The 16,058-nt window shown below is 43.9% G+C and overlaps 1 protein-coding gene across 1 annotated transcript in view; it reads left to right on the top strand.

Moving 5' to 3' along the window:
- The window catches only part of fibcd1 (fibrinogen C domain containing 1), a 58,467-nt gene that overhangs the window by 27,819 nt on the left and 14,590 nt on the right, over window positions 1-16,058 (top strand). The window contains exon 4 of the mRNA XM_034547062.1: window positions 2,119-2,215. Within this exon, the coding sequence (XP_034402953.1) occupies window positions 2,119-2,215 (97 nt within the window). The remainder of the gene's footprint in view (window positions 1-2,118; window positions 2,216-16,058) is intronic.

A 16,058-nucleotide genomic window follows, 5' to 3' on the forward strand; every position in this document is an offset into this window, starting at 1 on the left:
AGCACTGGTCCTCACAACACTGGTCCTCACAACACTGGTCCTCACAACACTGGTCCTCGCAACACTGGTCCTCACAGACGAGGAGGGGGAGACCAACGAGGAGTTCATGAGACCGTCAGAAACATCAGCTTTTCAAACTCACCTTTTTAAAGAAACAAAAGTCAGGGGACCGTTCGAGTGTGTACACGTGCACGAGTGTGTACACGTGCATTGAAGTCCCCCCATTGAAGTCTATCTATCTATCCTTGTCTCCAGGGAACATACGTACACACACACACACACACACACACACACACACACATACAGATACTGGCCTTCAGGGCCAACAATGCAATTAAACCTCAGAGGGGCTCTCCAGTCTTACAAGCACGCTAGATCCCTGAGCTTGTGTTTCCTTATCCAGTCACATCCTGTGACTAAGTACACTTGATGCCATCAATATCCATCATTTATAATTACTCTCTGACACATAGCGTACAATCTGCATCAACGCCCGGTCTGTTTTATTCATCTGAATCACAGCGGAGTGGAACCCTCTCCAGCTGTTAAACTCCCCTCCAGGCCTCTGTGTGCATGTGTGATGGCATTATGTACATTAAATACACCGTATACCGTACATTCATAATGAAATCATCATCAATAAGAAACCCATCCAGTGGACAGGAAAACTACAATACAACATCTGACCACACAATGGTTTCTTATTGGTCAGTAATAATAATATTTAAACAGTAAGTAGTTTGACCTCAGATTCAGATTCAATATAAGAGGTCAAATCAGCTGAAGGTCGTTAAGATAACTGTGACATCACTAAAGATAACTGTGACAGATGCTCTAATGCTCCGTGACGACAGCTGATGCAAATGCCTTTGTTGTCAAAAACGTGTCTCGGTCTGATTCACAGTCTGTAAAATATAGAAGACCAGACTCTTGGACTGAGAGGCTCATGCACATCTTTAGAAACGTTTACCTGTGGAGATGCCAGAGAGCGGAGGTCCCTGAACAAGATGGCTGAACTCAGGAGAGGAAGGAGCTGCAAGGTGACGATCATATCTCATATCTCATATCTCTGGGACCAAGCGGTCGGTCGTTGGAGTCATCTTGTACATTATGTTGGAGGGATTTCAGAGAGCTCTGGATGTGGAGATGAGAACGTTAGAGGATCCCTCACAATGCCCCGAGATGGTGTTGATAACTGAGGGTGACACAGTGATGAAGATTACAATGAGGATGAAGGTTGTTGCCACTGCAGGATTTAGTTCTGAGTGTTAAAAGCTAATATGTCTGTTGGTGGCATCGGGTAGCTCGTGGTGTGTTAAGGATTAGTCACGCGGAACAGAAACAGGCTCAGGGAATTCCTTTTGTCATTTCAACATTAACAAAGTCCTCGGCCACTTCTTCAGGAGCAGAGTCCCCGTTTCCATCCTCAACCTGACACCTCGAATGTCAGCACTTTTTAATGCAGAGAATTTCATTGGGTGATACAGATGCTGCACCATCACCACACACCCACACACACACACACACACACACACACACACACACACTAGAGATAAATGGCTAAATATCTGCTAATGAATCCTTTGTTTTGCGTATAGAAAAGATTTATAAATGACAAAAGAAAAGAAACGTCCTCCCATTTTCTTCACACACACACACACACACACACGTACGCTAGAGTTAAATGGCTAAACATCTGCTAATGAATCCTTTGTTTTGCGTATAGAAAAGGTTTATGAATGATGAAACACACCGTTCTCCACACAGAAGAAGGAGAACGGTCCTTCTCCGTGTATTTAGGATTATTGTTTTATGAATACCGACTCCTTCCTGCGACTTCAATCACGGATGCAGAATCCAAAGCGATTTCGTTCAAAGTCAGTTGGAGATTTAATGGATTCCTTTTATTAGCTTCCGACAAATTGCCTTTTTAGAGGGAAGGACATTTGCATTATTCATTTGCCAGAGAGCGAGTTCATTTAGTTTAGTTTAGTTCTCCGTGAGCTCAGCGACCAAAAGTGGGACTTCGAATGACTCTTCACAGAGCAGGAGGAGGAACCTCACGTGACCCCTGACCCCTGACCTCTGACCTCTTGTCTCGCGGCCTCGGCCGTGTAGGTGATCCAGCGCAGGGAGGACGGCTCGGTCAACTTCTTCAGAGCGTGGGAGTCGTACCGCGAGGGATTCGGAAAGATCACCGGCGAACACTGGCTGGGTAAGTGTGTGTCAGTGTGTGTGTGAGTGTGTGTGTGTGTGTGTGTAATGTGTGTGTGTGTGTGTGTGTGTGTGTCAGTGTGTGTGTGTGTTTAATGTGTGTGTGTGTCATGTGACCTGACCTGAAAGTACACAGCATGTATCTTTACTTTGGTCTATTGGCTGTATATATGTAACACTTTATAATAACCATCATTAATTAATGGTCAATGTATTGTTAAAGGAACCGTGTGTAGGGGATCTATTGGCGTTGATATTGTCTTGGAATATGATATTATTAAGAATATTTATTTAGTGTTAATTCACCAAACAATAAGAATCGTTTTTGTTACCTTACAACGAGCCATATTATATATGATCATGTTTTGTTATGTCTTTCATCAAACTTTAGTTAATAGTTATTTCACTGTTAACAAACAATTTATTTATAATCAATAATGTTTACTTATTAGCAGGGTTATCATTTGTTATTTGAACAGTTTATTGTTGCAAATATTATCATATTTTTGTGTTATTTTTTAATTATGACTAAATTATTTGTAAACCTTAAAGAAATTATTTCTAAAATATCTATAAACATTTCACAGATAATTGTAAAAAGACATTATTTGAATGAAAGTCCATTTATCTATCTATGTAATGATTATAGATATTTTACAAATAATTTGGTTATCAATAACATACACATAATAAAGTATTATATGCGTATCTATATTTGTATTAATAAAAAGTGTACCAATATAATCAGAGGGTAATTTGTATACCAGATAAATAAAATAATACTAATTATTTCATATAACAGGAACTATATTGATAAAATAACTGAATGATATAGCATTACTCATAATTATAAAACATTGTTAGCTATCACTTTGTCTGTTAACAGTAAAATGGCTTTTAACTGAAGTTAATGTGAGACGTCGGATGACTTTGGCTCTTTGTATCATCAATAATTCGGTAATGAAAACCACTCGAGTCACATCAACATGTGAAGTGCACTTATTGAGTCTGTTCAAAATAACCATCAAATCCATTCCAATATGTGTTGATGTTCACATGACAAACAGAACAACAGCATGATTTATTCATGTTTTCAAACCTCACAGCTTCTCAATTGTTGCCTTCTGCTTACAATTATCATTTTTCAGAGTGCTTTTTTACTTCTCAGTGGCAGCGCGACGCATTAGTCCGTGCCTCCCCTCAAATCTGACAGGAGAAGAATGCCGAGAAAGAATACATTCGAGTGTGAAATTATCAACTTTTCCTCTTCTTCACATGGCTGCTCATTAAATAAACTCAAATATGTCTGGTCTTGGGTTTGGGGCGCCGTGGTGGTTATGGCTCTGGCTCAAAGTTATCTGCTTTCACATTCATACTCCGACGCGTGCGTTATGGAGATAGACAACCAGTGCTTTCCATCACAAACTGGCCTTTGCAGCGTCGCTTTAATTGACCTGACATTTGTTCAAGAAGAGGGAGAGCATGATGAGACGGAGCCTAAGAACATGTTTTCTCACATCAGGAGTAACGTGTGAAAATTGACTACCAGTGCAGCTCATACGCGGTTATAACACAGGACGTGTGACCTAATTAGTCATCTGAGGAACCCCGTGGGAACGTGTACTCACACAACCAGCATCACTCACACGTTAGCCTGATCTCAACACCTTAGCCTGATCTCAACACATTAGCCTGATCTCAACACCTTAGCCTGATCTCAACACCTTAGCCTAATCTCAACACATTAGCCTAATCTCAGCCATTACCGCCATACACACACACACACACACACACACACACACCCGGTGGCGCTGTGTTTCTGTGTCAGCGTCGCCGCGGTTACCACAAGGCTACAAATGAAAAGGTAAACCGGGAAAAACCAAACCAGCAGAAATCTTGAAAGGAGGCGAGAGAGCTTCGTTCTCTGGAACGCTGTTGTTGCTGTTGTTGTTGTTGTTGTTGTTGTTGTTGATAACGAGGCCGTAGGCGGGCTTGTACTGAACCATGAGCCAGCGTTGGAACACACTCTCTGAGTCCTGATCCCAGACCCCTTTAGGGCTGCCGCTCTCCCACTTAGCGCACGCTGTACACTCTGTGATTCACGCCGTAAAACACACACCGTGGATCTGGGAAGCTGGCCAGATGCCCACCGGGGGTCCATCACATCGGGGTGTGATGGACCCCCGGTGGGCATCTGGCCAGCGGAGGTAAACCAGACAGTTCATTGGCCAATCAGCATCAAGGGGAATCAGATACCGGGATATGAGGCCGTTCACAAATTCATGTCCGATTCCCAAATCCGGTCCGAGCGTTTGCAGAAATGTAGTTTTGAGTAAATGTGTGTTGAGCTGCAGCGTTGATGAGTGTGTGTGTGTCTTTAAAAACACCTTCACCACCATCATCATCACAGCATGCACCAGCTCCGGTGGAGGAAGTGGAGCTTGAAGAAGACTATTTCTGTAAAGCACACGAGTCCGGGTCGAGCTTCTGGACCAGCTGAGACACTCCATCAGACTGCGTATGAGCTTCCATTGGTTAAAGTACCCATAAATTAAATCACATCACATTGAATTAAATGTAAACGTAGACCATATTTCCGTTATGTCCCATCATCTATCATTATCTTCATCATCATCATCATCATCATCAATGATTAACACAGTTTCATCTGGTTACTGGACTCTCCGTGTTTTGTAAATGAACGATGACACGTGTTAAATTATTTTTATAATTCTGTTTCATTTCTGTTAATGACTTTCATCAGGGCCGTGCACTCACTCACTCACACACACACACACACACACATGCAGAGGAACAACAACAGGTGTCACAACTGTCACAAGAGTGCCACCTGGAGGCAAAGGGTGGAACAGCTGTAGTTTTATGTTGCTGCTGTTTAATTAATGAGTTGGTCATGAAGACTCAACTCATATGTTACACTTGAAACATGAATCTGTTAAATTGATATAATTAATGGAACAGAACGTAAACATTAATCTATTTCAGGCGCTTGTCCATCAGACGTGAGCGTAAAGTAATTCATAATTGAGGATATGTAAATCGGTTGGAAACATTTGGGACTGCAATGCTCTGTAATATAAATAATATCAGCTGGGCCTCCACAGGGTCCTTCGCCACCTTCACCCTCTGCATCCTTTAGATATAGGAATGCGTGCATGTCCTGTATGGCGTTACTGCATAGAGGTTATAATCAGAAAGGTGGTTCGACTGCCAGCTGGAGCTCCCCATGGTACGCTGTAGGAAAGTGGTGTGAATATGGAAAGCTGTGGATTTAGCAGACTGCATTTCAATGAGCCAGCAGGCTACTTTGAACCTTCCAGAGTAGCCTTTGCTCATTCAGAGTGTGCTGTTGTCTCGTCACCCCCCATCATCGATTACCCTCAGGGCCAAAGGGAGAAATGGATCCATGCTCGCCTGCAGCCTACAGAAAGAAATCCATTGCAGTTACCTCCTCCGGACAAATATTGCTCACTCACGCCACCAAGATCTTTACCTATCTCATTATCTTAATATGCAGCTGGATTCTGATTGTATTTAGGGGTTTTCTGCTACACGTATTGGACTTCTAACAAAGTCGTCTGAAGAATATTAAAGACAATTCAGAATAAGAGAGTAAAATGGTGCATGTTGTGTATTGAAGAGGCCTCCTTCTTGTATGTATTACTTTGTGTTTGCTTACGACACAATCACACTTGTGAGAAAGTTCTAGCACATTCGGTGCCACGTGCAAGTGGCCAATAATATGAACTCGATTTAGCATCATCTCTCTTTTTCTTTCTGTGAAGATTTCACCGGATATCTGCTCCTTCTGCGGTTTGGCAACTTAGGTGTTAATTAGTTGGAACGTCACTCGAGGTGTCGAGAGCATCTGCAGCGATCTCTGATTTTAGGCTTGAAGTTGTTGTCTCTTTTAAGCAAAGAGTCTTTGATGTGCTACCGGTTCGGTTGTTTCTTTTTTAATTTAACATCCATGACATCGTGGATCCAAAGTTATTTGGCTACTGCGTATGTCAGCCGATATGATGTGGGTCCTCTACGGCTCAGGTATAATGGACCATGCTGTGTGTATAACTGTAAACACGGACATATTGCTGATTAATCCATCCCTGAGCACCACGCATAAAGAGCATAAAACTGGGTCACGGCTGCCATCAAACCTGTTGGGCACCTGCTCTCGGAGGCTGGTGTTGACGTGTCCACTTCCTGTAATGTGGGTGCTGAAGCAGTTTAACGCCGTCCCAAAGAGACTAACCCAGTTTTACAAATGGCCTATTATAATAACACACTTCGGTCTGAATCGTGTTGAAAGCGCCACTTAAATCCAGCAGAAAGAGGACGTAATCATGTCCTCTCTGCTGGCTTTGAGTGCATTAACTGCAGCTATAATTTATACGTGCGTACAATCGTGTAAATGACGTATTGCAACAAAAAAACTCAGCACTGTCGCTGGGTTTTTGTAGAATTATGGAATATTGGTCCAAAGTCGACAACCAATTCCCTGTGACATTTTGTCCTTTTCTTTGTGTGAAAGCTGGAGTGACATTCAGAGTGTTCTAGAGGAAAAAAAAGTTTGGTTGTTAGTTTAGTTGTCATTTGAGCTCACACGGGTGTATAATGCTGTGTGATGGTGTGTGATGGTGTATGATGGTGTGTGATGGTGTGTGATGGTGTGTGATGGTTTAGAATGCTGTATTATGGTGTATAATGGTGTGTGATGGTGTATGATGGTGTGTGATGGTGTGTGATGGTTTATAATGCTGTGTGATGGTGTTTAATGGTGTGTGATGGTGTGTGATGGTTTATAATGCTGTTTGATGGTGTTTAATGGTGTGTGATGGTGTGTGATGGTTTATAATGCTGTGTGATGGTGTATAATGGTGTGTGATGGTGTATGATGGTGTGTGATGGTGTATGATGGTGTTTAATGGTGTGTGATGGTGTATAATGGTGTGTGATGGTGTATGATGGTGTGTGATGGTGTATGATGGTGTATAATGGTGTGTGATGGTGTATGATGGTGTGTGATGGTGTATGATGGTGTTTAATGGTGTGTGATGGTGTATAATGGTGTGTGATGGTGTGTGATGGTGTGTGATGGTGTATGATGGTGTTTAATGGTGTGTGATGGTGTATAATGGTGTGTGATGGTGTGTGATGGTGTGTGATGGTGTATGATGGTGTGTGATGGTGTATGATGGTGTGTGATGGTGTATGATGGTGTGTGATGGTGTATAATGGTGTGTGATGGTGTATGATGGTGTGTGATGGTGTGTGATGGTGTGTGATGGTGTGTGATGGTGTATGATGGTGTGTGATGGTGTATGATGGTGTATAATGGTGTGTGATGGTGTTTAATGGTGTGTGATGGTGTATGATGGTGTGTGATGGTGTGTGATGGTGTGTGATGGTGTGTGATGATGTGTGATGGTGTTTAATGGCGTGTGATGGTGTGTGATGGTGTATAATGGTGTGTGATGGTGTGTGATGGTGTATAATGCTGTGTGATGGTGTATGATGGTGTATGATGGTGTGTGATGGTGTGTGATGGTGTATGATGGTGTGTGATGGTGTGTGATGGTGTGATGGTGTGTGATGGTGTATAATGGTGTGTGATGGTGTGTGATGGTGTGTGATGGTGTATAATGGTGTATAATGGTGTGTGATGGTGTGTGATGGTGTGTGATGGTGTGTGATGGTGTATAATGGTGTATAATGGTGTATAATGGTGTGTGATGGTGTGTGATGGTGTGTGATGGTGTGTGATGGTGTATAATGGTGTATAATGGTGTATAATGGTGGGTGATGGTGTGTAATGGTGTATACTTGTATGTGATGGGGTATAATGGTGTGTAATGGTGGGTGATGGTGTATAATGGTGTGTAATGGTGGGTGATGGTGTATAATGGTGTATAATGGTGGGTGATGGTGTGTAATGGTGTATACTTGTATGTGATGGTGTATAATGGTGTGTAATGGTGGGTGATGGTGTATAATGGTGTGTAATGGTGGGTGATGGTGTATAATGGTGTGTAATGGTATATAATGGTGTATATTGGTGTATAATGGTGAGTGATGGTGGGAAAACCTCTGAAGTAGCATCTTTGAAATGACACTTCAATATTCCAACATCTATGTAGCTAGTGGTTTATTTCTCTAAGACAAAAAGGCTTCAAGTCAGTATTATCTTATCATATTTTGGTTTACCTTTTTCCACATAAAGACGAACAGAAACACTTGACATTCTCGAGCCGTACTCAATTTTATTAATCAGTGGAGCATTAACAGCTCAATCAATACCTCTAAATGGAATTTTAGTTGTTTGCTACCTCAGAGTAATAGACATTAATATTAATGTGTTGTCATACCAACTACCGAATTGGAATCCGCTCATCCATTTGATTTATTGACAATAGAGGGGGAAATGCCATCCTTCGTTTTGGTTTCCGTTTATTTTTTCTTACATCTTTGTCATACTGCAGTCATTTTGTCATGACTTTTCTTTTCTTCCTTAGATCAATACACAATTACAATAAATACGTGGATAATCCAACGGGGGAAAACCCCTGAGCGTCGAGGTAAAAGTCCAGACACGGATAGTGCACTTGCAGCATTTTGGGGAGGAACACTGCTGATCCCTCATCATGCTGACACCATATTCCTCACACACAGGGATTTTTTGCAGATGGCATAGTTTGAGGAACTGAAGCAACAGAGAAAGCCGGCTAGTCCTGCTAAAGCTCCCACCCTTGGGTTCTCAGTGTCCACCTGATGGATCTCTGCTCTCTGGGCGATAAGATAGACTAACTGTTACTCTTGGACAGAACCAGCGAGGACGACTCACTCTCTGTTGCACTTTGAGTCACGTAAAGCCGGCGAGGTGAATCCACCCAGAGCGTTGCATTATATCTGCCCAGTGTTCTCCTCAAAAGGAGTGGAGCGCCTATTTAGAGCTGGGAAATTAGGGGCTGCAGAATCTGCTTTTATATCAGTGAAGGTCGGGCTATCGATGCCACGGCGCTGCCCTCGCCTTCAAGCTCTTTTCATCAACGATAAGCATTTTATTCACCACAGGAGTGCTTCCTTTATTGTGCCCAGTGCCCCAACGCCTGGCTCACCAGATAACCAGTGTGGATAACCAGTGTGGAGCAAGAATAACCATTATGGAGCAAGAATAACCAGTGTGGAGCAAGAATAACCATTATGGAGCAAGAATAACCAGTGTGGAGCAAGAATAACCATTGTGGAGCAAGAATAACCATTATGGAGCAAGAATAACCATTGTACTAGTGTGGAACAAGAATAACTGTAGAGCAAGAATAACCAGTGTGGAGCAAGAATAACCATTGTACTAGTGTGGAACAAGAATAACTGTGGAGCAAGAATAACCAGTGTGGAGCAAGAATAACCATTGTACTAGTGTGGAACAAGAATAACTGTGGAGCAAGAATAACCAGTGTGGAGCAAGAATAACCAGTGTGGAACAAGAATAACCAGTGTGGAGCAAGAATAACCAGTGTGGAGAAAGAATAACCAGTGTGGAACAAGAATAACCAGTTTGGAGAAAGAATAACCAGTGTGGAACAAGAATAACCAGTGTGGAGCAAGAAGAACCAGTGTGGAACAAGAATAACCAGAGCAAGAATAACCAGTGTGGAACAAGAATAACCAGTGTGGAACAAGAATAACCAGTGTGGAACAAGAATAACCAGTGTGGAGCAAGAATAACCAGTGTGGAACAAGAATAACCAGTGTGGAGCAAGAATAACCAGTGTGGAACAAGAATAACCAGTGTGGAACAAGAATAACCAGTGTGGAAAAAGAATAACCGGAGCAAGAATAACCAGTGTGGAACAAGAATAACCAGTGTGGAGCAAGAATAACCAGTGTGGAGCAAGAATAACCAGTGTGGAACAAGAATAACCAGTGTGGAGAAAGAGTAACCAGAGCAAGAATAACCAGTGTGGAACAAGAATAACCAGTGTGGAAAAAGAATAACCGGAGCAAGAATAACCAGTGTGGAACAAGAATAACCAGTGTGGAGAAAGAGTAACCAGAGCAAGAATAACCAGTGTGGAACAAGAATAACCAGTTTGGAGAAAGAATAACCAGTGTGGAGCAAGAAGAACCAGTGTGGAACAAGAATAACCATTGTGGAACAATACTAAACAGTGTGGAACAAGAATAACCATTGTGGAACAAGAATAACCATTGTGGAACAAGAATAACCAGAGCAAGAATAACCAGTGTGGAACAAGAATAACCAGTGTGGAGAAAGAAGAACCAGTGTGGAACAAGAATAACCAGTGTGGAACAAGAATAACCAGTGTGGAACAATAACAAGAATAACCAGTGTGGAACAAGAATAACCAGTGTGGAACAATAACAAGAATAACCAGTGTGGAACAAGAATAACCAGTGTGGAACAATAACAAGAATAACCAGTGTGGAACAATAACAAGAATAACCAGTGTGGAACAAGAATAACCAGTGAGGTGCCGGCCCACCTAAGCACACCACAGCCCCCCTGCAGTCTGTCCACGAGGCAAACGCGTGTGTTAATGAAGCGGCCATCAAAGTCTTCAGTGGGTGTGTGTGGGTGTGTGTGTTTGTGTGTGTGTGTGTGTGTGTGTGTGTGTTTGTGTGTGTGTGTGTGTTTGTGTGTGTGTGTGTGTGTGTTTGTGTGTGTGTGTGTGTTTGTGTGTGTGTGTGTGTGTGTGTGTTTGTGTGTGTGTGTGTGTGTGTGTGTGTTTGTGTGTGTGTGTTTGTGTGTGTGTGTGTGTGTGTGTGTTTGTGTGTGTGTGTGTGTGTGTGTGTGTGTTTGTTGTGTGTGTGTGTGTGTGTGTGCGTGTGTGTTTGTGTGTGTGTGTGTGTGTGTTTGTGTGTGTGTGTGTGTGTGTGTGTTTGTGTGTGTGTGTGTGTGTTTGTGTGTGTGTGTGTGTGTGTGTGTTTGTGTGTGTGTGTGTGTGTGTTTGTGTGTGTGTGTGTGTGTGTGTGCGTGTGTGTTTGTGTGTGTGTGTGTGTGTGTGTGTGTGTGTGTGTGTGTGTTTGTGTGTGTGTGTGTTTGTGTGTGTGTGTGTATAACGAGCTGAGGGAGCTTTTACTTTGTACACACCAACTGCAGGTTGGGTGTCTGTTGGTTGTTTGCTTTGGTTTGGCCCCCCACGAGGAAAAGAGCCACAGATGGTCTAAAGTGATAAAACGATCACCCCCACCCCCCCCACCCCCCCCCCCCCCCACCCCCACCCCACCCCCCCCCCCCGGAATCATCAAACGTGTTTCGGAGGCCCCTCCCACTTTACCTCAACACCCGTACAGGTTTTCTGATCACTGTCGTCTGCGATCTGTTGGGAACATTCTGGTTGAAATCCGGTGAGAATCGTTCTGGAACGTTCCTCAGGGAAACTAGGACACTCGTCGGATTGTTTTAATCCAAAACTAAAAAATGCTAATTCAGTCATTGGACTTTTGATAAGCCAGCTGTAGAGCATGTGAAGTGAAAATAAGCTTAATTAAAACAACTTCAATCCCGAGGCGGTAGGGACTGAAAGAGGATGAACATGCTGAGCATCGTGTCCTCGTTTGGCACTTTGTCGTTTTCCTCCAGACTGGCGGTGGTCTGGTTTCAGGTCTGATGATCTGAAACCAGACTGGCGGTGGTCTGGTTTCAGGTCTGATGATCTGCAACCAGACTGGCGGTGGTCTGGTTTCAGGTCTGATGATCTGAAACCAGACTGGCGGTGGTCTGGTTTCAGGTCTGATGATCTGAAACCAGACTAGCGGTGGTCTGGTTTCAGGACTGATGATCTGAAACCAAGACTGGCGGTGGTCTGGTTTCAGGTCTGATGATCTGCAACCAGACTGGCGGTGGTCTGGTTTCAGGTCTGATGATCTGCAACCAGACTAGCGGTGGTCTGGTTTCAGTCTGATGATCTGAAACCAGACTGGCGGTGGTCTGGTTTCAGGTCTGATGATCTGAAACCAGACTGGCGGTGGTCTGGTTTCAGGACTGATGATCTGCAACCAGACTGGCGGTGGTCTGGTTTCAGGTCTGATGATCTGCAACCAGACTGGCGGTGGTCTGGTTTCAGGTCTGATGATCTGAAAACATTTCTTTCCGGTAAAGAACAGACGATCTGCCCCATGGCTGTGCATCTCGTACATAACATCCAGCTTGCTGTGCAGCTGCGAGCCTTCGTTCTAAGCCACAGAAAACATCATTTTATTGATTTCACATACTCATTTATTTAGACCCCTTTTGCACTCGTACTTTCTGTACATAGAGTTTCCAACGAGACCGGAAGCATGTATGCACAACGTACTGGGGCCCAGGACATGTGTGCTCTTTATGCTGTCCAGCTGTGTATCTGTTGGTGTGTCACCGTATGAAGGCAAATTAATGAAAGCATACTTCACCATTAAACTTAGCTCCGATCCTTGTGGTCATTAGTATATGAATGCCATTGGGGAAGAATAAAATCCCATGAGGCAGCAGAACAACTGACATTATTTCTCTATTATTACATTCCAGCGCCACAAAAAATACAACGGATTAATTTTCACGTCATGTTTTTAGTGATTCTCTCTTTAGCGAGGTCGCTCGGAGCGCATCATATCGCCATATTTCTGCGGTACGAGAAGGGGAACGATGTAATAAGTCCCGCGTGCCTGGAAGTCGTCGTCTATCTGACGAGTGCCAGGTTGTGATCGCGCGCTCCTCGGCTGAATGCCTCATTAAGTCACTCTACAGCTGCCACTGAGAGGAGATAGAAAGCCAACCCTTGTTTTCCTCCTGCCTGTCACTCAAATTGCCCAGAATGCTGCAGGAATTGGGACGTTAACCACTTATCATACAGCTCACCTTTAGGCTATAATTGAGCTCTTAGCTCGACCCGAGTAGTGTAAGTTGGTGTGATTACAGGGGCGTGAGCCACAAAGGACGACACGTCTGCAGTGTCTTGTGTGATTGTGCGGAAGCGAAGAATTGCAGACGGGAGTCGGACCCTCAGTCCTGGGCGACTGAGGGTCACTTCACATCCGAAGGGCAGCCGGAAAAGAATGGAGGGGGAGAAGAAATAACTCCGTAGCGACAGTCTGAAACGTGTGAAAGCAAAGCGTTCAATAAAGAAAGGTAACGATGATCGAAGAGACACTTAAGAAAGGCAGCGGCGGACACGACTACGGTAAAACTAGGTGTGCAGTGAAACTGTTGTCGCTGTCATCTCCTTCATCTTTCTCTCAGCCGAAGGATCTTTGGCTCCTTTTTCATGTTCAAGGAATCCTGCCCGTGTATCTCGGATCAGTCCGTGGCAATTAACTCCCATCCTGTCTGAGCATCCGGAGCCTAGAGAGGCAGAGAAACCTCACACACACAGCAGGGAAGCCCCCCCCCCCCCCCCCACACACACACACACACACACCAGGACACTATGGGGCTGATAAGAGAGTGTTTTATTCACTGCAATCAAATAAAGCTCTCAGTGAGGATGCCCTCTGTAAGCCCACTCTTCTTGGTGAGCATGTTGTTCTGTTGGTGCAGCCCAGAAGAACGCTTTGAGCACACGCTGCGTGGTGCACGACCACATTGTTGGTGAAATTGTTCCGGTGTTGCAGAGCCGCCGCTCACCGGTCTGCCATGTCGTCAAGCCCATCTTACCTTCTACGGCCACTAAACTTGCTCTGACGGGCTCTGATGATTGACACATGTTTGTCATCTTTAGAGAAGAGCCTCGCCCATGCAGTGTGTTGGACTACAAGAAATATGTTCTGTCGTGCCTGAAGACGGAGAGGATTTGGACAATGCGCATGAGGTCTTTAAATGTATTGGAGCCTCTGTTGTTTGGTCCTATATTTATGTTCAGAATGGTAAATACAGCTCCTTTAAGGTCATACACCAGAGTTCCTCCAACATTAACCTTTGCAAAAAGAAACGTCTGTTTTTCTTCCCTTAAATCATTCCATTGCTCCTAATCTTTTTCTTTCCCAGGGACCAGCATGAATACATCCTTCCACACATTCATCCTCCGCCACAATGCAGCATCCTGAGGCTCGTATTTGTATTCTTGTCATGCAGCGGAACATCTAAAGAGGACTGTATCCACAAAAGGGAGCGCAAATCAAAGAACATCACAATTCCTGTGAGGATGACGGCCCACTTTGCCTTTAAAATTATTCTGTTTGTGGATACTTACGGGAGAATCTACAAAGGTATTGTGTGGCTTTCGTTGCACAAATAAGACAAAACTAACCCGTGTAATTCTCAGAACACCCACAAGGGGTGAAACCGCTAAACGCCCTCTTAAGCAGATCGTTCCTCGTAGGTAGCCGGACCCTTTTTCATTGCAAAAACTATTCCGATTCACAGTTTTTAATAGACACATGCAGAGTATGAGCTTCCTCATTTACTCCCTTGCCTGAGGAGGAAAGCCTCACTCAGCACCACGTCGGTCCGGACATGCAGCTCGCCGTCTGAAAATATAATTCCTCTTTTTTTTCTTTCTTTGCTGTTGTTCTGCCTACTCTGTGCAACATTTATACTGTCGCCACATGGATAATTATTTATACTGTCGCCACATCGCCACATGGATAATTATTTATACTGTCGCCACATGGATAATTATTTATACTGTCGCCACATGGATAATTATTTATACTGTCGCCACATGGATAATTGCAATTGCAGGCAAAAACAAAAGTGTAAATTGCAGCCGGCTGCAAAAGGTTCCGGCCGTGTCGGCGTCGTAATATCTTCTGTGAATCGGACCTCGAGTCAAATGATCCCAAACCTTCAGAAACATTCACAATAGACAGCAGCAGCTGGAACAATCGGCTAGACACGCCTTGACCTCGCCAACGGTCTGTCTGTGAAGATCATGCAGCACCGCTGACCGCAGCCGGGTCAAAGGTCAGTACGCTCACACCACTCACAGTGAAGGGAGGATCGATTGATCTCCGGGAGATGTATTACTCCCGTCTCGGTGGTGTTTCCGTCTCATTCAATAAGCAGCTTGCCAATGTCCAGCCCGTACGGTTTGTGAAAATGTATTAATAATTGATACATTAAGGAGAGATGATGTGTGCAGAACATTGGTGAGGACTTGTTCACGATGTGGAGCCAAGTGGAGAAACGGTGGAAACATCCAATAGGTTGTCAGGACGGAATAGAAACAGTGTTAATTAAAAAGATATATTTGATCTTTTTCTAATGAAACTACCTCACATTAGCAAGCTACTTTAAATTTGTTTTTCAGTTCCTTATGAAAAGCATTTTTGCAAGTCCACCATATTCCTGCCAGGAGTATTTTTAATAGCTGCACATGCATAAATGAACAGAGCACGAGCTCATAAACATGCACAGCCACAATGTGCACAAGGCTGGTTTGAAGCTGGTGTAGAGGTGTCAATAAAGGGTTCTGCTAGCTTGCAGGAAGGTCACAGCTTAGAGGAGCTCTCCAGCAGGCTTCACGGTCTCCACCTGAACTCTCCCTGAATAAAAAGCCTCATCATTCCTCCACGTGCTCAGCATCCAGCTCCCATTGGTTCTCCTCCGATCGTGTTGCTATCTAACTATTCATTCTGTCTGCTTCTCAAAACAGTCCCCATGAACCTATATGTCAGAATCATTGGACATTTGACATTATTTATTCTCTGGTGTAATTCAGGACGTCGTTAGGGTGCTTTGTTCTGCCCGAGGAAGCAAATACTAACTCACCCCTGAGAGGTGTTTAGAGCAGGTGGCATCAGAGTTGTCAGGTTACATATCCTCCGACATATCCGTTTGCTCTTCCAACACCATGGCGTGGTGGTAAACTGGTGCTTATGACTCA

Source organism: Cyclopterus lumpus, chromosome 12 (genome assembly GCF_009769545.1).
Source record: "Cyclopterus lumpus isolate fCycLum1 chromosome 12, fCycLum1.pri, whole genome shotgun sequence".
Classification (NCBI taxonomy): domain Eukaryota; kingdom Metazoa; phylum Chordata; class Actinopteri; order Perciformes; family Cyclopteridae; genus Cyclopterus; species Cyclopterus lumpus.